Source organism: Oryctolagus cuniculus, chromosome X (genome assembly GCF_964237555.1).
Source record: "Oryctolagus cuniculus chromosome X, mOryCun1.1, whole genome shotgun sequence".
Lineage (NCBI taxonomy): Eukaryota > Metazoa > Chordata > Mammalia > Lagomorpha > Leporidae > Oryctolagus > Oryctolagus cuniculus.
Genome location: NC_091453.1, coordinates 23,720,785 through 23,745,398, shown reverse-complemented (window position 1 = coordinate 23,745,398; position 24,614 = coordinate 23,720,785). Strand labels below are relative to the sequence as shown.

At 40.8% G+C, this 24,614-nt stretch overlaps 1 protein-coding gene across 1 annotated transcript in view; it reads right to left on the bottom strand.

Annotated features, from left to right (window-relative positions):
• Window positions 1–626: 626 nt before the first annotated feature.
• XK (X-linked Kx blood group antigen, Kell and VPS13A binding protein) overlaps window positions 627–24,614 on the bottom strand; it is a 58,165-nt gene continuing 34,177 nt past the window's right edge. Inside the window, exon 3 of the mRNA XM_002719830.5 lies at window positions 627–5,171. Within this exon, the coding sequence (XP_002719876.1) occupies window positions 4,345–5,171 (827 nt within the window). The 3' untranslated portion in view covers window positions 627–4,344. The remainder of the gene's footprint in view (window positions 5,172–24,614) is intronic.

The window sequence follows — 24,614 nt, the reverse complement described above, 5'->3', positions numbered from 1 at the left end:
GAAGACCTCTCTCTCTCTCTGGCTCTACTTCTCTCTGTAACTCCTCTGTCTTTCCAAAATAAATAAAATAATTCTTTAAAAAATATAAAAAAGATTTATCCTATAGCTAAGTCTTTGTAAATTGCAAAGTCACCTTCAGAAGCAAAGGTTAGTTTCTGAAACTGTCCATGTCTAGCTCATGCTCTAAAATGTTTCCTTTCATGATTGATATATTCTTTTCAATTAGGATCTGTCATTTATATTTGATTATTTGTTTATTTTAGCATCAAGCCACCTTTTGGTGAGTCACTGAATCAGTGTACCATTTATGTTTGTCTTGAAGAGATGTATATCACTTCTTTTTTTTTTCTGTATCACACATAGCAGCTGTTAGATAACCAAACAGAATCTTACAGTATCCTGCAGTGCAGCTTTCAGAGAGTAAATGATTTTAAAACAATCAGAGGAGTTTAGATAGACTATTGCTGAATCCCAGCACTCTCAAATTTTTCATCCTACATAAGGAATTTCCAGGTGAGGTTGTAAGACTATAATTATCAAAGCCAAACCACTTTCAAATTTGTTTTTAAAACAGTCACCGAGTACAAAAGCCATGTAAATACTGTATAAGAAATGAAATACAAGGAGAAATTGAAAAATTAATTTATTAAATGAAGAAACAAAATATTTGCATCAATGACTGCAGAGAAACAGTCCACAAAAGTTCACATCCACAATGTATCGGCTGAGAAATACTGGCATATACACTCTTAACCATGGCACTAATGCTGTAAGGTGGCTTCCAGGGAAATGCTGTATTTGATGATGGAGTCTAATGCTTATTTTCCCATTTGCAAGACTGAAAAGATTAAACTTACATTCAGTGCCTTGAATTAGGCATTCATGTCGTAACATAAATATCAAAAGATGCTGCTACATCCTTTATGAAAGATGATACCAAAATGATAAATTCATTTGCCTCCAGAAGCTTTTTCTCAGACTCAGCGGGTCGTTTTGCTCCATATGCCATACATTTTGGTGATAATTTCTGTGAGTAACTGGTGGTAAATGAAAGAACACTTGTTCAGAAGGCTAAAGGCCCACTCAAGACACTCACTGTGGATGGCACTTCTTATTTCCTTCAAACAGTAAAAAAATAACAACCTGCTTATGGATTTGAATAACTATAACAACTCTTTAAATGTGCATGGCACTTTAGAAGTATTTTCAAAGCATCTTCACAGTTACAATTTAATTTGATTTTTCTGACAACCTTGTGAGGTAGGCTGGGCAGGTATAGCATCGAAATTTAGTAGGTGAGCAAATGAAAGCATAAAGGAATTAAGTAACCCAAAGGGCTGGACAGGGAGATCCCAATCGCTATAGTGGGATGTCTCCAGTATTGACAAGAGAAAGTCGAACAAGTTTGGTGATCTTATTTTGGTATATTTTTAGGAAATACTTCATCCCTATCCAGCCAAATGACAGTGATTCAGTTGCAACAACTGTCCTGACGAATTATGGCATGAGATTTAAAGACAAAGCATTTAGAGTTTTACAAACTGAAATTACAACTGAAAGACACATTTTTAATTCCCAACACATGAAGACATTTTCTGGTTTGCTTATGTGTTTTGGACAACACAGCCCCACAGTGTGAACTGTAAGTCTGCCATTTCAGAGATATTAACATAAATAATATAAAAATAAAAATTCTCAGTTCACCATAACTTATATTTTCACCATGCAGAAAAAAATAGCAGTGATTTCTGTCCCCCTAAGTGAATGGCCATGCATATCCCCAAAGCTGAGGTACCTGGAAATCAAAGGTTAAAACTGACAAAACATTCAATTTGGTTATGGAGCCTCTGTCCTTATAAATGTGTTAACTGGGCTTTGTGAGTCTCACAGAAATCACTGTTAGCTTGGTTTGGGTCAATACAGATCTCTGAATTAAAGTGATTTCAAATGTATTTATAAGCTAAGATTTTCTAATGGTTTTTGAGACAGGCTTCCAAGACTGGGAAACACCAGCCTCTCCATCCCTGTCTAATTCCGAGCAAGCACAGCCAGTGACAGGCCAGTGGACCTCTGAATCCCAAGGCATGGCTTGCAGACATTTCAGGTGGATAAAGGGCACCTTCACCTCTAACATCAGCCATTGTAAAGCTTCAAGGTGAGAATGTCTATCTCACAAAAGAGCTGGAAAATATCTGGTGTCAATGAACACCACGAACTGGTTTGATACAAACACACACTTGGAATGACTTAGGAATGACCTTAGTGTTCTAATCATTATTTGGGAACTAACCACAAGAGGATGCTTGAATAGCTTAGCTTTCTGTTATTCACAGTTGGTATGTATTTCAAGGGTTGTGTTGTGTATTATAAATGTGCATCTACCTATGCACAACATGCCCATGGAAGTACACATTGTATGAAGTATTCTTTTGATTATATAAGCGCATAGTTTATTGAGGCCTATTAAAATGGGCAAGTGGTAGATGGTGTGCTAACAGGGAGAACAAAGACAATCTTAAGTTTTATTCTTACTTGGTTAATAATAAACCAAAAAAGGATCTGTTTCCTGGACTTGTTCTCAAAATCAAACCACAAATACAGATAAACCAAGAGAATTTAAAATGAGAAAAATATCTCATAAAAGTAAAATTGATGCTCTATAGTTTAGGCATTTATTGATATATTTCTATGGAACTGTATAAAAAGAGTAAACAATATGTATGCCCTGTGAAAGAACATTTACTACTTCATTGACCCCTTAATATATAATGGAAATTGATTACCAAATTGCACACTCATTTCTGTGTATGAAATCACTAATAAATTTGACACCATGAAGAATTGCAAAGGAAAACTATAACTGTGAAATCCATTCAAAAAAAAGTTTTGTGGACTACTATGGTCAGGGAAGTGAATCCCTACTCCATTTGGTAAGAGTGGCCCCTTTGTAGATTGTTCAGATTTTACTCTAATCCTTATTCTCAACTGGTATTATTTTTATGGTCAACTCTTTCTAGGTATTTTGTTGTCAAGATTTTAATTGTAGAAATATTAGCACTGGATCCAGGCATTTATTTCTAAGACAATTGAGGGTATTCTATCCAATTCTCTTTCATGAAATAAACAGCATTGCAGAGTGAAGGAGAAATGCCACAGAAGATAAAAAAGTATAGGAGGGTAAAATTGGAAATCTAGTTAGTTCACATTAACTCACAAGTATGCCAAATCAAAATATATTCAATGAAAGGTAAAAAATTTCTGTTCATTTTATCTCTTCTATACTTTAAAGAAAAGTTTCTGAAATCAATCTGTAACTAAGGGTGGTAGTGAGGAAAGTCATTTTTCTTCAAATACTGAAAATCCAAATGCCCATATACCCGCATGCCTCACTGGGTGAAATATTTCTGTGGCGTTTTCAGAAAAATACAAGTTAACCAAGGCAACTTCTGTCTAAAACTCACCTAGCAGGTAAGGAGTGAGGAGGCAGGGATGGAGACTCTGAGTCTTATTTTCTTCTTTCCTATTTAACGCTAATAGAAATTTCTGAGAATCACCCAACAGCACTCAATCTTGGTGAGGCTTAAGCCCACCTTCTTGCAAATTATCTTCCACCATCCTGAAAATTAAGTATTCTACTTACACAAGCCTCCATCATGCGGATGTTTCAACAACTCGCCCCCACCCCCATCTAGAAATTCTTCAAAATATGGAGGTTTTATAACCAAGTTCCGAATTAAATTTTACAGTCATGGATCCTAGGGGAAAAAAAGTTTCGAAATCTAGGCTCTGCATTGCAGGGTGGCTAGAGTTGGCTATGTACAAAAAGCCCTAATGACATGAAAATGGAACATTTATTCAAAACTCAAACCTGAACAGTACTCCCTGAACAGGAATAATAATGTTGCTGACAGAAAAACCCCAGTAACCTCTGGTTATTAGTACAGCTTTTGGGTAAAAACTATGCTCAGAGAAGATAAATCGTCAGGCTACCCAGACACAATCCAGAAAACAAGGGAAAGCTCTTCTTTTTCTACCTGATGTATCTAACCTTCCCAATACAGACTTCAGGGGTGTCTTATCAGTAAAAAGGCCAGTAATGCCTGGAAAAACAGAGTCTAACCTGGGAACTGTGGTGCCCTGGGCTGCCTCTTCAACACTCAGAAGTTTTCCTGGCCTCTCCCCATAGTTCCCACATACCCAAAAGCTCTATAAAGAGCAGCAGCTCACAAGGAGTTGACAGCTGACTTCCTGCCTTGCTCCCTGTGTAGGTCTCATTACTTCTATGAATAACAGGTATCAACCCAGAAAACAATATGCCTGTGCCCTGAGAGACCTCAGGTCACATTAAGCAGAGCAGAGATCATCAGCTTCCAACATCTGACTGGGCTCAAGACTTACTTTACTGCTAGAAGGTGTCTCACGCCTGTTACTAGATGACGTTGTGTCTGACTTTCCTACTGGCTCAGGGGGTTTCTGCCGACGGCAGGCCCAGCAGACACACCTGATCCATGCCACAAAGCTCTCAGAAACACTAGAGGAAAAGAGCTTTTTGCAAGGATGGAAGAACTGATAGAACACGAGCATGAAAAGAATGGCTGTGCAGTACCCAACGAGGAGCTGCAGAACCAACAGAGGCGCACACACATACATGTAGATGTCGGTCTTGAAAAAATACCACAGGAGGAGGAGGGTGGCATTCTCAATGAATCTCATCATGTAGTACACCAGTAGCCGGTACCAATTCTGAGACTTGCTGATGAGCTCAGGGTTGTCGATTTTCAGCTGTACAGCAGACCAGCAGAACATGTTGATACCAGTATACAGTAAAGTCAGGAAGCAGAGCACAATAGTGGTGCCCACACGACTGAGCGCCTTCTCTATGTTCTCAGGGAATGGGGAGCCACTGCACCAGAAGAGGATCCAGGGGTACAAGAAGAAGCTGAAGAAGTTGAGGAGTATGACGGCCACCACCCAGGTCTTCAGAACAGAGGTAAAGAGGACCAGGACTGTGACTCGAGTAGCAATCTCAAAGCTCCTCCAGAGGAAGATACAGACATAGGCCAGAGGCTTCACTTTGACCTCGTACTCATCATATTTGATTTTGATGGCTAGGATGTTGCAGCGCAAGGCTCCGTACACAATGGACAGCAGGGATAGGGTCATTAAGAAGCCTGGGGAGAGAAGAGAAAGAGCACTGTCAAGTCTCACCTCCACCAGGAATCCTATTGCAGCATACTCTGTCAGGGCCCCACACATAGTCTTTGAACCCTACAGTTTTACATACACAGGCTGACTTCCAGCAGTCCATATATACCTAATGTGCCTGAGGACTTTATCCAGAACTAAGGGAAGGCAGCTCTGCCCAGGGACCTACCAGACCCAACTGCTGGGGAATTAATAACCCTAGGAGATCCCTCAATATCCCAAACCCAGACCTAATAAGTATCTTAGCTCCCCCATCCCTTGGGTAGAACCTCTGAGGCATGTGTTCTAGACCATTCTCCAGTGTTTCCTCATAGGATTAACTTCTAGTTGCATACTTTGATAGTTGTCTAACAATGCTCCCTTTGTTGGCTGCCCTCTCTTCTCTGCCTCTTCTTTTTTCCTATGCTTCCTAAACCTTCCCTCAAAATATATGCACTCAAATCCTTCTTTTAGGATCTGCTTCAGGGGCAACTCAAACTAAAACACATTCCCGATTCCGTCTTGGTCTGTTGAATACATAGAGTTCTTCCCATGGTAAGTTTTGTTTCCTCCACTGGCATATAAGCTCCAAGGCAGTCAAGACTGACCATGCCCAATATTTTCTCTTGATGTCCATCAACAATTACCAGCAGTGTATACACAAAGAAAATGTACTAAATACTAAATTTATCATTATTTACCCTCTATCTGCGGGATCTTTAAAACTTACTTATTGACTAGAATGTTAACTTTGGTTGCATTCTTAAATTCTGCAGAGGGTGGAAGAAATGAGAACCGGTTACTAACAGTCCATCTGTCTTGAACCAAAAGGCCATAGTATTTGAAGAAGTCTCAACTCTATGGTTTAAATTTCTTAAAAATTACTTACAACTAATACATTTATCCACATAAAAACAGTAGCAGTTTGTGGCTCATTTAAACTGAGCATAGTAATAGGTTCCAGAGCACAATATTGTTGGTCTTGAGTTCTATTATCTAACAAATATGCTGCCAATCCATGAGCACAGACTGTGTGGTTGAAACTAAAATATAACCACCTACTGCAGGCTGCCAACACTTTCACATACTGGCACAAGGATGGATGGGAGGCAGAGCTTTGAATTAAGAACTAAGAGTCTACTTCTACTCTTGCTTCACCAATTTACACTCAGTTCTGCTTTCCCATTCATAAAACTGAAAAGATATACCTCTCATGCCTGCTTCTTTTTTACAATTATCTTCAAGTATGTTTATTTCTTTTAATATACTTTATTTTTAGAGCAGCTTTAAGCTTACAGCCAGATTGAGCAGAAGGTAGAGATGTACCCAGATCCCACACATACATAGCCTCCCCCAGTATCAACATCCCACAGTGGAGTGCCATATTTGTTACAATAGTTGAATCTGCACTGACACATCATAATCACCTAATGTCCTTCACTGACACATTATCACCTAAGTCTATATTTTACATTAAGGTTCATGCCTGATGGGTAACATTCTATGGGTTTGGACAAGTGTATGATATGGCATATATCATATGAATATCACTTTTTCACTGCCCTAAAAATCCTCTATGTTCTTCCTATTTATCCATCCTCCTTAACCCCTGGCAACCACTGACTGTCTCCACAGTTTCACCTTATCCAGGATGTCATCTAATAGGAATCACACAGTATGTAGGATCTTCGTTAACTTTCTTTCACTTAAAATACGCATTTGATAGCTCATTTCTTTTTAGTTTCAAGTAATATCCCAGTACCTAGATGTATCACAGTTTATTTGTTTATTTACCTACTGAAGAACATTTTGGTACATTTTATTTTTTTTGCATGGAGATATTTAGTTGTTCTAGCACCATCTATTTCTGCACTGTATTTCCTCTGCTTCTTTGTCAAAGATCAGCTGACTATATTTTTGTGAATCTATTCTGAGCTCTGTATTCTGTTCCACTAATCTACTCCTTTGCCAATACTACACTGTCTTGATTATTGCAGCTTTATCCATGTCCACTTCTTAAAATGCGATTTCATGTAATTCTGTCCACATAACATAACTGTCTCTACCTAAATGTGTAATATAAAATGCATGTGAATAAAAGAGGTTTTCTTCTTATTTAAGTTCTGAATCAATGGAAAAACCACCTATATTTGGTGAGCATATCTGACAATTTGGTATTTATTTGCTTAGTGTTACTCAAATTATCAACTTTTCTCATACTCTTTTGGCACTGACCTAAATTATTGGTATCAGTCACTAGAAAGTACGGTGCATAGTCATCAAATTTAAAAGATAGAAACACCACCACCGGAGTAGACTGAGAAGTAACCGGATTGAGTTATATTTTTTTAAGAGGCTATTTAGTAGATCTTTCTAAACCAGAACATATTAGCGGTATACTTACAAGTTATCACTCCCTAAGGATCCAGAACTGAGCCTTTTTCTTTTAGTCCTTATATTTTCTCCAAGTGATAAAAAATAATAAGATACTTAAATGTATAACATGAGTTAAATAAATATCATTAAATAAATATCATTAGTATAAATTGTGTAGTAATATATGTATAGTATTTATATATTTATTGCCTTTTATAATAACATAAACCCCAAAATTTTTCCAGTATCTATCCATTTTTCTTCTATTAGCCAACTGTTTCCAAATCACATCTTTTTCTATCAAGAGAGCTAGGCAACTATCATCCAACTGGTGCTTAGTAGTAATCAAACATAGAAGTCTTCTGAAAATGCAGAGAAATTACCTGAATTCAATCTCATCAGTCCAACTGTTGGGTACTCACTGCAAAATGCCACAGACAGAAATGGGGCCTGTATAAAATGCTTCAGTATACATTTCAACCGCTAGAATTAAGCTGTTATCTAATGACCAGAATGATGCTCATGCAAATGCCTGTTTATTCAGAATTAAAGTTTCCTGATACCCCTTCTCAAACTTATTTTCCCATTGTCAACACAAAAGTGGATCAGTTACCAACCCTGCCTGTTTAAGTGGTACTTCACAGAAGTTTCACATCTCCTAATAATCCTATTCTCATTTCCTAGATGTGTGTGTTGGGTGGGGGTACATTTTGCTGTTTTCATCTTTTATTAGAAGGTGAGACATCACTTCAGGTAAAGCTAAAAAGGATGCTCTGCAGTCTGAATCTTCAGTAAAATGTCTGAACTTGGGAAATACTTGGGTGGGTAGAATGGACTTTTCTAAAAAATTAGTGAATGGGGCGAGCATTGTGGTGCAGGGGGTTAAGCCGTTGCCTGCAAAGCTGGCCTCCCACATGAGCGCTGGTTTGAGTCCTGGCTGCTCCACTTCCAATCCAGCTCCCTGCTAATAGCCTGGGAAAAGCAATGGAAGGTGGTTCAAGTGTTTGGGCCCCTGCCATCTATGTGGGAAGACCTGAATGAAGCTCCTGTCTCCTGGCCATTGTGGCAATCTGGGGAGTGAACCAATGGATGGAAGTTCTCTTTCTCTCTCTCTCTCTGTTACTCTCTTTCTCTCTCTGTAGCTCTGACTTTCAAATAATAAATATTTTTAAAAAATTAGTGAATGACTTCAAGGGGGAAACTGAGGCAACCTAAAATGATACAGATTATAGTGGTCTAGGGAAATTACAGGAAGTTAGCACAGTAAGCTCCTGAAAATTGCTATTTTAACCAGATTTCTCAGACGGAGTCACTGGCTCCTGGCTTTGGCCTGGACCAGCCTCAGCTGTTGCAGGCATTTGGAAGTGAATCAGAGGATAGAATATCTCTTTCTCTGTCTCTCCTTCTCTCTGTGTCACTCTGCATTCAAATAAATAAATAAGTCTTTTAAAAATTAATTTTCACCATCTTCCTCATTTTTGGCTCTTTTACCTGAGTGTATGAATCTGCTCTAAGTCAGCTGCATCTAAAACAATATATTTTGCTGGCAAGAGCACACATGATTTTCATGATGGATAGATGTAAGTTCATTTTCATATATTTTCAATCATTTTGTAGGCTGGAAAATTTGTGTAATAATTAAGGTAGAAAGGAGGTAGAAAAAGGAAGAAAGAAACAGAAAGGGGAAAAAGGCAGGAGGGAAGGAAGGAAGCAGAAAAGAGAAAGAAGTCTTTTCCTTACCCTGCACTTACTTTGATTTACTACTCACTCTGATGTCTTTCGATCCTCTAACAAACACTTCCTAATCCTCAACTCCTTGAATTCTGCATTCTGACTTTGGTTTTCCTTCATCTCTACAACATTTGATGTTGTTCATTCCCAGCTTCTTGCAACTCTCAGTGTAGTCGTGATCATGTTATTTTTTTCTAATTATCCTCTCACTTTTCATGGCAGCCACCTTGCAGTGCCTACAGAGGCACATCTTTCTCTTCCCACTCAGGAATAATGATTTCATTTTCTCCTTTTATCCCAGGGCCTACCAGATTACTCTTCCCAGACAGCCCATAGATGTCTCAAAAAAATGGACAAAATAAAACTTGTATTTCTCGAGAAATATACTCTTGCACTTCCTTTAGCAGCTTCTGACATTATCATCCCAGATCATCCTCTTTAGAAACCTATGTCTTAGCTAGGGCTCTTCACCTTCGTCTCACTACAACCAAACATATCTTTAAACTCTTGCTACTCAGCACAACCCAAGGACCAGCCGCTTTGGCACTGGTGGGGTTTGTTAGAACTGCCCTACCCCAGGCCCACTGAATTGGAAGTTGTATTTTCCAGGGGATTTGTATGCACATTAAAGTTTGAGAAGTACTGCTCTAAGTACTACTAGTACCTAGCACAATGAATGGCACAAAGAAAGTAATCAATATATTTATAATGAATAAATTAATAAAAAAGAACTATGAATTGCCCTTTTTCACCATTGAATGAGGAATATTGCCACAGACGTGATTGGTGCAAACAAAGAGAATGTTTAAAGCCTCTTACCATGGTGACTCCTGGGGTTATGGGCTTCCTATGCAAATTCATCTATTCTCCATATGCCTTTCTCAATCACAAAGTTGCACCTATTTCCAAAATTTTCTGAGAAGTAGGATCCAAATTAGAAAAACTCTTTGAGATTTAAGTCTGTACCCTAAAAATGCTTCTTGAGGTAAATGAGAAGGCTTCAAAACATGGAGATACAAGAATACTTCAAAAAGTTTGTAGGAAAATGCAATTAAAAGATAAATTTATTTTGGTGCAAAATAAAACTGAAATTCATGCATAGTTTTCTCATAATAGGCATGTTCCATTGTGGGGAGCAATCCGGACTAGACTAAGTTACTCGAATTAGGACTTATTCTATGCATCTGCTCTCCCACAATATGGCGCTGGGAGAGAAGTGAGCAGCTTCCGCACAGCTGCCTCCAGTTCAACCAATTAACTGTAGGACTTGCTCCTGATTGGAGAGCAGCGTACTCAGCCGAGTTGGGATTGGCGGAGGAGGACTATAAAGGAGGAGAGAAACGGCATGCACCGGGAACATCTATGGGGAACATCTAAGGGAACCCGTGCAGCCCCCGAGAGAACCGGCCGGCGGTGTGCCGCTCCCCTGCGGAAGTGGGGAATGCGGCCAGGGGGAACTGCCCTTCCACGGAGGTGGAAGGGATAGTAGCCAACCCGGGAAGAACCAGCAGCAAACCCGGGGAGGGCCGAGCAGACGAAAGAACAGCGCAGGGTCCTGTGTCGTTCCTCCACGAAGAGGGGGAGCGACATAATGGTGCCGTGACTCGGATAGGAAACCTAGGACGGATAGGAAACCTAGGAGGGAAGAAGAGGGAAGAAACGGGAAGAACTAGGGAAAATATCGGAGAGACTAGCAAACAGCCTAGGGAAAAGCCGGACGAAAAAGGAGCCGGAAGAAGCTATTGAAAGCCTAGGCATAGACTCGGATACGGACTACGGGGGGAAGCTGGGAGAAATCTCTAAGGTCGAAAGCGAAAGTGAAAGCTAGAACAAACAGACTCGGACGTGGACTGTGGGGAGAGGCCAGGAGAAATGAGGGAGGAATATCGTTGGAGGAAAGCTTGGGGAAACATACCGGGTAGAGAAAACTGTTAGGGAAATTGAAGCCGCGGGGGGCAGGCCAAGGCGGAAACGAAAGCCACTTTGGGGTTCTCAGGTTAGCCCGGGAATAGGGGGCGAAAAGTTGAAACCAGAAGCTGAGACGTAAGCCAGATTGGGATCCGTCTGATTAGCCCGGGGAGCAAAGGACGGGAAGCCAAATCGTGGGGCGGAGACGTACGCTGGGTTGAATTCGCCAGGCTAGCCCGGGGAACTTAGATTGAATCCTAGTGGCGGAGACGCAAGCTACGCTGTGTTACTCGCGGAAGCCGCCGCGTGCAGAGAGAGCACGGGGCGTGAATAGATAGGGAACGCTGGCGTAGGCCGTGGTTCAGACGCAAAAGGGTTAAGCATGGAGACCGCGGAGCGCGCGAAGCCGAGCCGCGCAAAGCCAGGAAGCTGCGCAGATGAGAGAGGCGCGCGGGCTGAAGCGGCGCAGAGCCGGGAACCCGCCGGCGGGGCGAGGTGCCGGGAAGCTGCGGGGATAAGAGAAACAGAAGTTTGGAAGTGAAGTAAAAGAAAAATAGGAATGCTGGAAGATAGAAGTGAAATGGGAGAGGTAGGAATGCCTGGAGATAGAGAAATAGAGAAAAATAAGGCCTCCCCTCAACATGCCAATTAGAAGGCTTGGATTCGGTCTGCCCGATTAGTGAGGCGATGAGCACCTGGGCGGCTAGCCGCAGGTCACCGAAGACAGGCACGAATTAACATCAGTAAAGCTTCCCCACAATGCAACAATTAGGAGGCTTGGATTCGGTCTGCCTGATTTAAGGCGGTAAGCGCCAGCAAAGCTCGACCAGAGTATGAGCTGCAGGTCACCGAAGATAGGCACGAACCAACACTAATAAGTCTCCCCCACAATAAGGCAATGAGAAGGCTTGGATTCGGTTTGCCTGATAGGTTTTGTAAGCCCCTGCGGGCAGAGCAGAGCATGCGCTGCAGGGCACCGAACACAGGCATGCATCAGCGCCTAAAAACCTCCTCACAATGGCGAAGAGAGGACCCGGATTCGGTTTTCCTGATTGATAGGACTTGTAAGAGCCTGTGGCAACTCTAGCAAGTAGAGCAGAGTGTGTGCCGCGGGACACCGAAGACAGGCGCGTATCAACGCTAAAAAATAAAAAGAAAGGGGGATCTGTGGGGAGCAATCCGGACTAGACTAAGTTACTCGAATTAGGACTTATTCTATGCATCTGCTCTCCCACAATATGGCGCTGGGAGAGAAGTGAGCAGCTTCCGCACAGCTGCCTCCAGTTCAACCAATTAACTGTAGGACTTGCTCCTGATTGGAGAGCAGCGTACTCAGCCGAGTTGGGATTGGCGGAGGAGGACTATAAAGGAGGAGAGAAACGGCATGCACCGGGAACATCTATGGGGAACATCTAAGGGAACCCGTGCAGCCCCCGAGAGAACCGGCCGGCGGTGTGCCGCTCCCCTGCGGAAGTGGGGAATGCGGCCAGGGGGAACTGCCCTTCCACGGAGGTGGAAGGGATAGTAGCCAACCCGGGAAGAACCAGCAGCAAACCCGGGGAGGGCCGAGCAGACGAAAGAACAGCGCAGGGTCCTGTGTCGTTCCTCCACGAAGAGGGGGAGCGACATTCCATGAACTTCTTAAAGAATCTTCATATATGAACAATGCAGTATTCTCTGATGACAAGAGTAACTATGAAAGCTAAGCACTGCTTCAGGACATGGGGACCAATCAGGAGTTATCCCAATTATCTTGGCAGTGTCAGGTCTTCCTGGCCAGTCAGTAACTGGCCTTGCTCAATTCCACAGATTACTCCTTGGAGTTAGTTTTGAATACTTACTCTAGTACCCAGTGTGATTCAACTTCAATTTCTACCCTTGGCTCTGACAGTTGGCCAGCAAAATACTGATGAAGAGGTTGAGAACAAGAGAGATCATTATCACCTTCAGCTTACATCCATATCCGCTCCCGGTTCCTCCCAGGTGCTAGTACAAATAGTGCTTTTAGCTTTCTTAACACTTTTATTGAGATCTAATTCAAGTACATTTAAAGTAAATAATTAAATGTTTTTATAATATTCACAGATATGTGCAACCATCACCACAATTAATTTTAGTACATTTTCATCACCTCAAAACAAAACACTGTATTCTATAGCTATTACCCCTCCACCCTCAATATGCACACAGCCTTATGTGACCATTAATCTACCTTCCATATCTGCAGATTTCCCTATTCTGGACTTTAAGATGAATGAGATAATATAAGGTTCATCTATGTTATAGCATATAGTCCTTTATTAATTCATTTCTATGGCCAGATAATATTTCATTGTATGGATATACAAGACTCTGCTTACCCAGTCATCAGTTGATGACCATTTAAGTTGTGTCTACCTTTTGGTTATTGTAAATAGTTCTGCTATGAACATTTGTGTACAAGCTTTTGTGTAAACATACTGTTCTTTTCTCTTAGGTTTATAAGAGTGGAGTTGCTGAGACACATGATAACTCTATTTTTACCTGATTTCCAAAGCAGCTGCAGCATTTTATACTCCCACCAACAGCATATGAGGATTCCAATTACTCCCTATTCTCATCAACATTTGTTATTATATAAATTTCTTGATTCTAGCATTCAAATGGGTGTAAAGTTGTGTGTTGTGATATTTATTTGCATGCATTTCTATGGTGACTAATAATTTCCAGAATATTTTCTGGTGCTTATTGGCAGTTTGTATATCTTCCTCGGTTGCTTTTGGTTCTTAGCAATGAACCAAACTCATAATAGATTTTGTATTGTCTTTTGATATACCAAAATGTTTTCCAGAATTCAAAAGTCATATCTGCATAGACTAATAATATTATATAATATAATATGAGCCTTATCCAAAGTCATCAATGAGCACTTAAGATGAAAATAAGGGTAATTCTGTTTTCTCAATATTTTTTAATTCCCTTAATAAAAGCATGAAAAAGCAAAAAACAATTTCCATGCTGGCTATGGCAGATTAGCTTGTTTTGGTCCAATATTTCTACCAAGAACAACTGGATACAAACATTTGTTCAAAAGTATCAGAGAGCTACGGCAGCAGTGAGTACTCCTGGGGCTAAGATCTCAGAAAGAAGAAATGTTCCCAGAGAAAATTCTAAAGATGTTTTTCTGTCTCTCAAGAAATGTGCCCAAATATAAGCAGGTACTAAGGGACTAATAATCTTAACATAATAGTGTCTGCAAATACTAGCTGATAGAATCAAAAAGGGAGAGAATGATCCAACATGGGAAGTGAGATACACAGCAGACCCATAGAATGGCAAGTGTCCTAACAGCACTCTGGCCTCATAATCAGCCCTTAAGGCATGCGGATCCGGTTGAAATGCCCATGAGACTATTTCAGGCATGGAAAGCCAAGACACTCTGGGGGAAAAAAAAACCTAAATGAAAGATCTCCACGAGATCCCCGTGGAAAGAACGGGTCATCAAAGAAGGAGGTACCTTTCTCTGAAGGGAGGAGAGAACTTCCACTTTGACCATGGCCTTGTCTAAAAATGATCAGAGTCAGTGAACTCAGGGGGCTTCCATAGCCTTGGCAGCTCATGACAAGAGCCTAGGGTGATTACTGATGCCATAAACAAGAGTGTCAATTTGTTAAGTCAACAACAGGAGTCACTGTGCACTTACTCCTCATGTAGGATCTTTGTCCTTAGTGTGCTGTACATTGAGATTTAATGCTAAAACTAGTACTCAAACAGTATTTTTCACTTTATGTTTCTGTGTGGGAGCAAATTGTTGAAATCTTTACTTAATGTATGCTAAACTGATCTTCTGTATATAAAGAGAATAGAAAATGAATCTTGATGTGAATGGAAGGGGAGAGGGAGTGGATAAGGGGAGGGTTGCGGGTTGGAGGGACGTTATGGGGGGGAAGCCATTGTAATCCATATTCTGTACTTTGGAAATTTATATTCATTAAATAAAAGTTAAAAAAACCATAACTTTCAGCAGTTTCTCAAAGCTAGTAGGTGTGGGAGCAAATATTGACATTCAGGTTCCATAAAGACCCTGGCATAAACCAAGGTTTCCTGGTGGCAACGCAAAGGACACTAGGGGTAACAGTGACTGAAATAGATTAAGTCCACACAAAGACTTAAGCACAGATTGCACCCAAATCAAATTGTGACTGAATCAAGTTGAGCTGCATCTAGTCCAGCTGCCTGCCATAAACAAAATAAAATCTTCCTGGAGAGACAACTCATTCTGAGGCTCAAATAACCTCTACTTTTCTTCATTCAAATATGTGTTATTAATGTAAAAATAATATGGCATGCCAACAATGAAATTTTTTAAAATGACCACAATGAAAAAATAATAATAGATAATAAAAACAGATCTATAGGAGACACAGATTTCTGACATGGACTCAAAAACTTTTCATATGTTAATGAAATTATATTACAATATAAGTAATTTATCAGAGACTGGAAACTATTTTAAAAACTCAAATGAAAATTTTAGAACTGAAAAATAGCATCATTTATAATTGAGAAATCAACAGACGGGTTTAATAGCAGATTAGGCACAGCTATAAAGATAATTAGCAGTAACTGAAAGGCTTGGAGAAAATACTGATGGAGAAACAAAAAGCTCGAGACTTACAGGAAAGTGAAAATGTGTGTGTGTGTGTGTATTTGTGTGTGTGTGTTGGGGGTGGATCAGAAGAAGCAATATTTGAAGAGAGAAATGTTGAGAACTTTCCCAAACTGCCAAAATATCAAGCCATAGTTTTAGGAACTGCTACAAACCCCAAGTAGGATAAAAGGGACGAAAACCACATCTAAGCATACCATGTTAAAACTGATGAAAACCAAGGTCAAAGAAAAGTCTTAAAAAGTAGAAACAAACTGGTTAACTTCAAAGTAGCAATAATAACAACAGCAGACAGCAGCATCTCAACAGACTTAACGGAAGCCAGAAGACCAAAGGAGTGACTCCCTCAAGGTGAGAAGTATGTGATCTCTCTAACGCAGACTGTTATACCAAAAGATGACGGTAAAAGAAGGACATTTTTGGGCAAGACAAAAAATAAGGAGAGAGGATTTGTCACTAACACATCTGCTCTAAAGCAGACATTAAAGGTAGTTAAGGACCATGAGAAATGATTCCACATGGAAGCACAGATACAAGAAAGTATGAACAGGGATCAAAATGGTAAATAAAACTCAGTTCTTAACATTGGCAGAAAGATGTGAACAATCACTTCACACACAGCCACCCCATTCACCACATTTATACACAGACCCCCTCCCCCACACACATATAAGCACAGATAACAAAATGGCCACTGAAGACATGAAAAGATGAATTTCACTAGTAATCAGGAAATGAAAATTCAAACTACAATGAGATACTACTATAAATCCACTGAATCACAAAACCAAGTGTTGGCAAGGACGTGGAACAATTGGAACCTCTAAGACGCTGTTTCTGGTAGTGTGAAACGGTAAGAGCATTTTTACAGTTTCTGGCGAAGCTTACCATGGGCATCCCTATGACCCAGCAGTTCTACTCCTGAGCACATATACAACAGAACTGCATATATATGAAGGATCCTGAAAATGTTTAAGGAAAATGCCTACTATTTTTTAACTCCATTCTCAACAAGCTTTCTGAAGTACCTTGTATATGCACTAAAAGGCATTGCATGTAAGGAGATTCACAGAAGTATTATTTTTAACAGTCATATTTAACAATAAATGACATATTAATCAAGAGTAGAAAGTCTCAATACATTATGGTATATTTGTATAACGGAATACTAAGATGGAAATGTTAAAGAATAAACTTCTGCTACAAGCCACAACATGTGTAATTCTAGCAAACAATCTTGATGAAAAAAGCTAGACCCCTGACTACATTTACATAATGTTTTAAAAGATTTACTTTATTTATTTGAAAGACAGAGTTACAGAAAGAGGTAGAGACAGAGAAAGAGGTCTTCCATTTGCTGTTTCACTCCCCAAATAGCTGCAACAGCCAGAGCTGAGTCAATCCAAAGCCAGGAGTCAGGAGCTTCTTCCAGGTCTCCCACATGGGCGCAGGGGCCCAGGTACTTGGGCCATCTTCTACTGCTTTCCCAGGTGCATTAGCAGGGAGCTGGATCGAAGTAGAGAAGCCAGGACTTGAACAGGTGCCCATATCGGATGCTGGTGCCGCAGGCCTGGGCTTTAACTGGCTGCACCACAGCACCCATCCCTTACATAATTTTTTAAATTATTTTTTTAATTGGTTGGGCATTGTGGCACAGCAGATACATCCACCACTTGAGATGCTTGGAGTGCCTGGTTCAACTCCCAGCTACTCTGTGCTTCTTATCCAGCTCCTTGCTAATGCTCCTGGGAAACAGTGGAGGATGGCCTGAGTACTTGGGTTCCTGCCTCCCATGTGGAAGACACAGATGGATTTTGAGGCTCCTGGCTTTGGTTTGGCCCAGTCCTGGTTGTTGTGGGCATTGGAGGAGTAAAACCAAATACACACACACATACACTCTATATTTCAAATACATAAATGAACACTTACAAAAACCAGAAAAATTAACCTATGGCCTTAGCAGTCTGATTTCAGGATAGTGGTAACGTTTTGGGTAAGAGCGGAAAGGAATGACTGAACAGGGACATAAAGATGCTTCTGGAGTTGCTGATACTCTTCGGTTTCTTGACATGGACAGAGGGCTACATGGGTGTGTTTATTTGGTGATAATTCATCAAACTTCACCCCTATGATGTGTATACAGTTGCCTGGATGCATTTTTTACTACAATAAAAATACACATTTACAAAACAAGGTACACTACTTCTATACTTACTAGACACTCAATAAATATTCATTAGATGAATGTTTAAAGGTGGAAAAGATTACCCTTTAGTTAATATAATTAAGTTGTTTCAAAAATAATTTCCTTCCCTACCCTGGCAAAATGTCAAATAGAAAACAAACACGTATAAACCTCTCCTCAGGTCACTACAGTAAAACCTGTTCTATGAATGTAACCAGTAAGAAACCATAGTACCATAAAAAACACATTTTAAAATCCTATTGACTAAGATCTTATGGTTTGAATCTGCCTTGAATATTTGCCAGTTTACCAGATGTTCAGTCAGAAATTGAGACTTATCCTTCAACACACATTTATATCTTATTTAGTTCTCAGAATTGTCAGAAAATATATTATGTCCTATCATTCACAACCCACACAAATTGATTATAACTGTATATTCTATAATCCCAGAGATATTGGATGATTTTGCTCTTTTTTGTCACCAACATATTTCCATTTCTTGACTAAGGATCTAGATGATAAGATTTCCTCCAATCCATTTTTAATGCTCAAAAAAATGATTTCACTTACTTCATTGTCAAGGGGATATTGTAAGAATTTTTTCAAGCCCTAATCATTTAATTCTAACGACAATCCTATAAATAGATTCTATTATTATCTTCATAATACAGAATTCTCATCTGTATTATAAAGCAGACACTAAGTAACTTCTCAGACATCACTCAGTTAACAGAACTGGGATTCAAACTTCAGCATTCTTGCTCTAGAATCTTGGTCTTAAACAGTAGGCTCTTCTGCCTCAATAAACATAATTAGTATTATTTCCCTAGCAGTGGTCTCAGCTCTACCACAGGAATCAAAACGGAGTCTGCTACCGTTAAAATTTCCTGGTGCTAGGCCGGCGCCGCGGATCACTAGGCTAATCCTCTGCCTTACGGCGCCGGCACACCGGGTTCTAGTCCCGGTCAGGACGCCGGATTCTGTCCCGGTTGCCCCTCTTCCAGGCCAGCTCTCTGCTGTGGCCCGGGAGTGCAGTGGAGGATGGCCCAAGTCCTTGGGCCCTGCATCCCATGGGAGACCAGGAGAAGCACCTGGCTCCTGCCATCGGATCAGCGCGGTGCGCCGGACACAGCGCACCGGCCGCGGCGGCCATTGGAGGGTGAACCAATGGCAAAAGGAAGATCTTTCTCTCTGTTTCTCTCTCTCACTGTCCACTCTGCCTGTCAAAAAAAAAAAAATTTTTCCGGGTGCTAGTTACAAAGAGAATCTGGAAAATTTCCCCAGAGTACTCTGGGGACCTAATTCTTCCTTCCTTCCACGAAGCCCTAATTTCTTAAGTGTCTATTCCACTATATGAGTATTCCACATATAAATATCTGATGTCATGCTACCTACGCACCTGGGAGTGGCACCTGTGTTAGGCTGGTTTCTGGGAACTGCCTCCCAGGGCACAATAAATGGTCATAAAGAAGAGGGTTGGGGCAGACCCCTCTATCTGCCCTACCAACTAGTCCTACTCCTTCCTTATCATCCTGCTTCAGGCAGAGAGAAGTGGCACCGGTGAACTGAGCTAGACAAAAAACAAAACAAAACAAAATCCCCTCATTTGATTTTGAGACCAAGGAAGTAAGTACCTAGAATCATGTAAAGGACCCTATATCAGTTTATACAACAGAAGAATGATAGTGGAACCACCCAGAACCCCAAGACAAAGATTCTCCATCTTGCTGGAGATTCTTAGAGTAAGGCAAAGCAAACCCTTTAAAAATGCAATTATGTACAGTGAACTTTGCATGGCCAGTTGTATCTATGACTGAAACAACCTCATGCAGTTTTTTCCCTTTGCCAATACTTGAGCCATAGACACATCATCACCTCTACTAATCTTTTCAACTGCCACATTAATCATCAGTCTAATTTCTCCCTCAAATCCATCTTCCCTTCCCTCCATTCAACTGCTTTATTCTATTTTATTGTCTTGTTTGATATGTATCCATGGTTGCAAGCAACACAAAAACCTTTCAGAAATAGGTAGGATATAGATAATAAACAAATGGACACTAAATGGCTTGAGTCTTTCAAAGATCTCAGTTCACCTTCTGTGTGTGATTGTACCTGCTCATTGCCACCAATTTTTTGTTTGTTTGTTTTGAGATTTATTCTCATTCATTTGAAGGGCAGAAAGAGAGAGATATCTTCTATCTGTTGGTCCACTCACCAAATCACTGCAATGCCAAAGGCTTGGCCGGGCTGAAGCCTCAGGGGAGCAAGCAACTGGGCCATTATCTGCTGCCTTTTCAGGAGCATTAGAAGGAAGGTGGATCAGGACTTGAATGGGCATTCTGATATCAGATGCTGGTATTACAGGTGGCATCTTAACCCACTGTGCCAAAACACCAGTCGCTGTTGCCTCCAGTTCTAAGCAACAGTACTAAGGTTTGCTTACTTCACAGAGATGTGAGTTAAGAATCAAAAAGATACCATATTGCTTAAAAACAGGCTCCAGAAGGAAATCTAAGGAGCTAAAAAAGCATTACTGTCATGCTCCAGTTAATCCAAGCACAGCCTTCATAACACACTCTGTGGGGAGCAACTCAGACTAGACTGTTACTGAAATTAAGACTTATTCTATGCATCTGCTCTCCCACAATATGGCGCTGGGAGAGGAGGAAACAGCTTCTACACAGCTGCCTCCAGTTCAACCAATAAACAGCAGGACCTGCTCCTGATTGGAGGAGAGCAGCGTACTCGGCGTGTGGGTAGCAGAGTTGGGATTGGTGAAGAGGACTATAAAGCAGGAGAGAGACAACATGCACGAGGAACATCTATCTGAAGGAACACCTGTGCAGCCCCCGAGAGAGCCGGCCGGCGGTGTGCCGCTCCCCCGCGGAAGTGGGGAAGGTGGCAGGGGGAACCGCCCTTCCACAGAGGTGGAAGGGACGGTAGCCAACCCGGGAAGAACCAGCAGCAAACCCGGGGAGGGCCGAGCAGACAAAAGAACAACGCAGGGTCCTGTGTCGTTCCTCCACAAAGACGGGGAGCGACATAATGGTGCCGTGACTCGGATATGAAGCCTAGGCAGGGTTTAGTGTCGTTCCTCCACGAAGAGGGGGAGCGACACACTCCTATGTGGAGCTGTGTGGCAAGTGTATTTCTTTCCACTGAGTACCACTAAGTAACTTCCATTGGTTGGTGGGCACCAAATCCAGGGAAAAAAATCAGCATGTAAATGCCATGTCTGAATGAAAAATCTGTATTACTATGGAAGCATATTTTTAAAAATATGTCTGTGTGGGAGCAAACTGTTGAAATCTTTACTTAATGTATGCTAAACTGATCTTCTGTATATAAAGAGAATCGAAAATTAATCTTGATGTCAATGGAAGGGGAGAGGGAGTGGGAAAGGGGAGGGTTGCGGGTGGGAGGGATGTTATGGGGGGGAAGCCATTGTAATCCATAAGCTGTACTTTGGAAATTTATATTCATTAAATAAAAGTTAAAAAAAATATGTATTTATTTATTTGAAAGGCAGAGTTACAGAGAGAGGGAGATACACAGACAGCGAGATCTTCCATCTACTGGTTCACTCCCCAAATGGCAACAATGGCCAGGGCTGGGCCAGGCTGAAGCCAGGAGCCTGGCACTCCATCCAGCTCTCCCAGGTGCAAGCATGGTTCCAAGGACTCAGGCCATCTTCTACTGCTTTCACAGGCACATTAGCAGGACACTGGATTGGAAGTGAAGCAGCCAGGACATGAACTGGCACCCATTATGGGATGCTGGCATTGCAGGCAGTGGCTTAACACATTGTGCCACAATGCCAGCCCCACCACAGAAGCACTTTTTGTCCAGCATATTTGGAGATGAGATCAATTCAGGAGGAATGGATATGAATTCACACTCAAGTTTTACAGACTTCATATTGTCTTATATATTGACAAATACCATTACACAGTCATATAGACCATTGTTGAGGTTACTATAGCAGCTATATGTACTATATTAAGTACAGAAAAATATTAAATGTAATTGTTGTTAGAAGTTTAAGCCTATAAAGAAAAGTCCTAGAGTTTCTAGTCTACTATAAGATATCTAGATATCTATTTTATATCTATCTATCTATCTATCTATCACCTCTTTCTTGGATTATCAGCAGTCAAATAAATTTATCTGTCTATAGGTTGATGAAAGCAATATGGTATACAAAGAAGACATGCAACATAGAACAGAGATTTGAGAAACTTCATATTGGAGCAAAGTCAATATGACACTATATCTAAGTCACCATTAGGGTAAGAAGAAAACAAAATTCAGTAAAATTTGTAGTAACTAAAGTTTGAAATAACTATAACTTTCAATCAGTTTATAACTTACCAGTTTATCAACTAACCAATACTCCACTTTTAGGTAAAAAGAATCATATGTTAACGTGTCAATGAATATCCCTGATAGAATAGAAGTTGGACAACGATGTTATACTGCTCTTTAATGCCTGGCATATAGCAGATGTTCAATGAATGACTATTGAATAACTCAGTAGATAACAAAGATATATTATCTAATAAAACACAGGGCATGCAAATCAGTGCTACATATCTTATTCTACCAAATCATATGTTACACACAAATCCTTGAAAAGTGTAGCAAATATATATGATGTCTTCAAAAAAAGGACAGAAAGATAACAAATGTATCTTTAAAAAGATTTTCAATAAGCTTCTGTACTACAAAATAAACACTCAGCAAAGTGAACAGGCAACTGACAGATTGGGAGAAATCATTTGCAAACTATACAACAGATAAAGGATCAATAAACAGAATATATAAAGAGATCATGGAACTCAACAACAAACTACCCAGTTACTAAATGGCAAAGGACTTAAACAGACCTTTTTCAAAAGAGAAAATCCAAATGGCCAACAGATACATGAAAAATATTCAGGATCACTAGTTGTCAGGGAAGTGAAAATCAAAACGCAATGAGATTTTACCTCACTCTAGTTAGAATGGCTTTCATTCAGAAATCAAAAAACAACAAATGCTGGCAAGGATGTAGGGGAAAAGGTACCCTAATCCCCTGTTGGTGGTAATGTAAACTGGTAAAACGACTAAGGAAAACAGTTTGGAGATGTGGGGAGCAATCCGGACTAGACTAAGTTACTCGAATTAAGACTTATTCTATGCATCTGCTCTCCCACAATATGGCGCTGGGAGAGAAGTAAACAGCTTCCGCACAGCTGCCTCCAGTTCAACTAATAAATTGTAGGACTTGCTCCTGATAGGAGAGCAGCGTACTCGGCGTGTGGGCAGCCGAGTTAGGATTGGCGGAGGAGGACTATAAAGGAGGAGAGAGACGGCATGCACGGGGAACATCTATGGGGAACATCTAAGGGAACCCGTGCAGCCCCCGAAAGAGCCGGCCGGCGGTGTGCCGCTCCCCTGCGGAAGTGGGGAATGTGGCCAGGGGGAACTGCCCTTCCACGGAGGTGGAAGGGATAGTAGCCAACCCGGGAAGAACCAGCAGCAAACCCGGGGAGGGCCGAGCAGACGAAAGAACAGCGCAGGGTCCTGTGTTGCTCCTCCACGAAGAGGGGGAGCGACATGGAGATACCTCAGAAATCTGAATATAGACCTACCATATGATCCAGTCATGCCACTCCTAGGAATTTACCCAAGGGAAATTAAATTGGCAAATAAAAGAGCTATCTGCACCTCAATGTTTATTGCAGCTCAATTCACAATAGCTAAGATATGGAATCAACCTAAATGTCCATCAACTGAAGACTGGATAAAGAAATTATGGGACATGTACTCTATGGAATACTACACAGTGGTAAAAAAAATGAAATCCAGTCATTTGCAACAAAATGGATGAAAATTGAAGACATCATACTTAGTGAAATAAGCCAGTTCCAAAAGGACATATACCATATGTTCTCCCTGACCTGTGGTAACTAATAGAGCACCCAAAAGGCAATCTGCAGAAGTGAAACTGACACTTTGGGAAGCAATACTTTGAAAAGCCCTTGTCTTGATTGTTGAGGAACAATTCTTTTTTCATATTATTTGTTGAACTCTTTACTTAACATAGAGATAATTATACTGTACAAAGTTAATTGAAAATAGAACTCAGTAAAAAATAAGAGTGGAAATAAGAGAGGTAGGAGGAAGTGTGTGGAATGTGGGCAGCAGGGTGGGCACAGTGGGAAGAATCACCATGTTCCTAAAGTTGTAATTGTAAAATGTATGAAGTTTTAACTGTAAAACTGTATAGTTCTGCATATATTCCTATGGACTTACTTCTAAGGGTACAATTTATTTTTAAAAAAAGATTTATTTATTTGAAAGTTACAGTTACACAGAGAAGGAGAAGCAGAGAGAGAGGCCTTCCATCCAATGGTTCACTCCCCAGATGGCTGCAATGGCCGGAGCTGCACCAATCCAAAGCCAGGAGCCAGGAGCTTCTTCCGGGTCTCCCACATGGGTGCAGAGGCCCAAAGACTTGGGCCATCCTCTACTGCTTTCCCAGGCCATAGCAGAAAGCTGAACTGGAAGAGGAGCATTTGGGATTAGAACTGG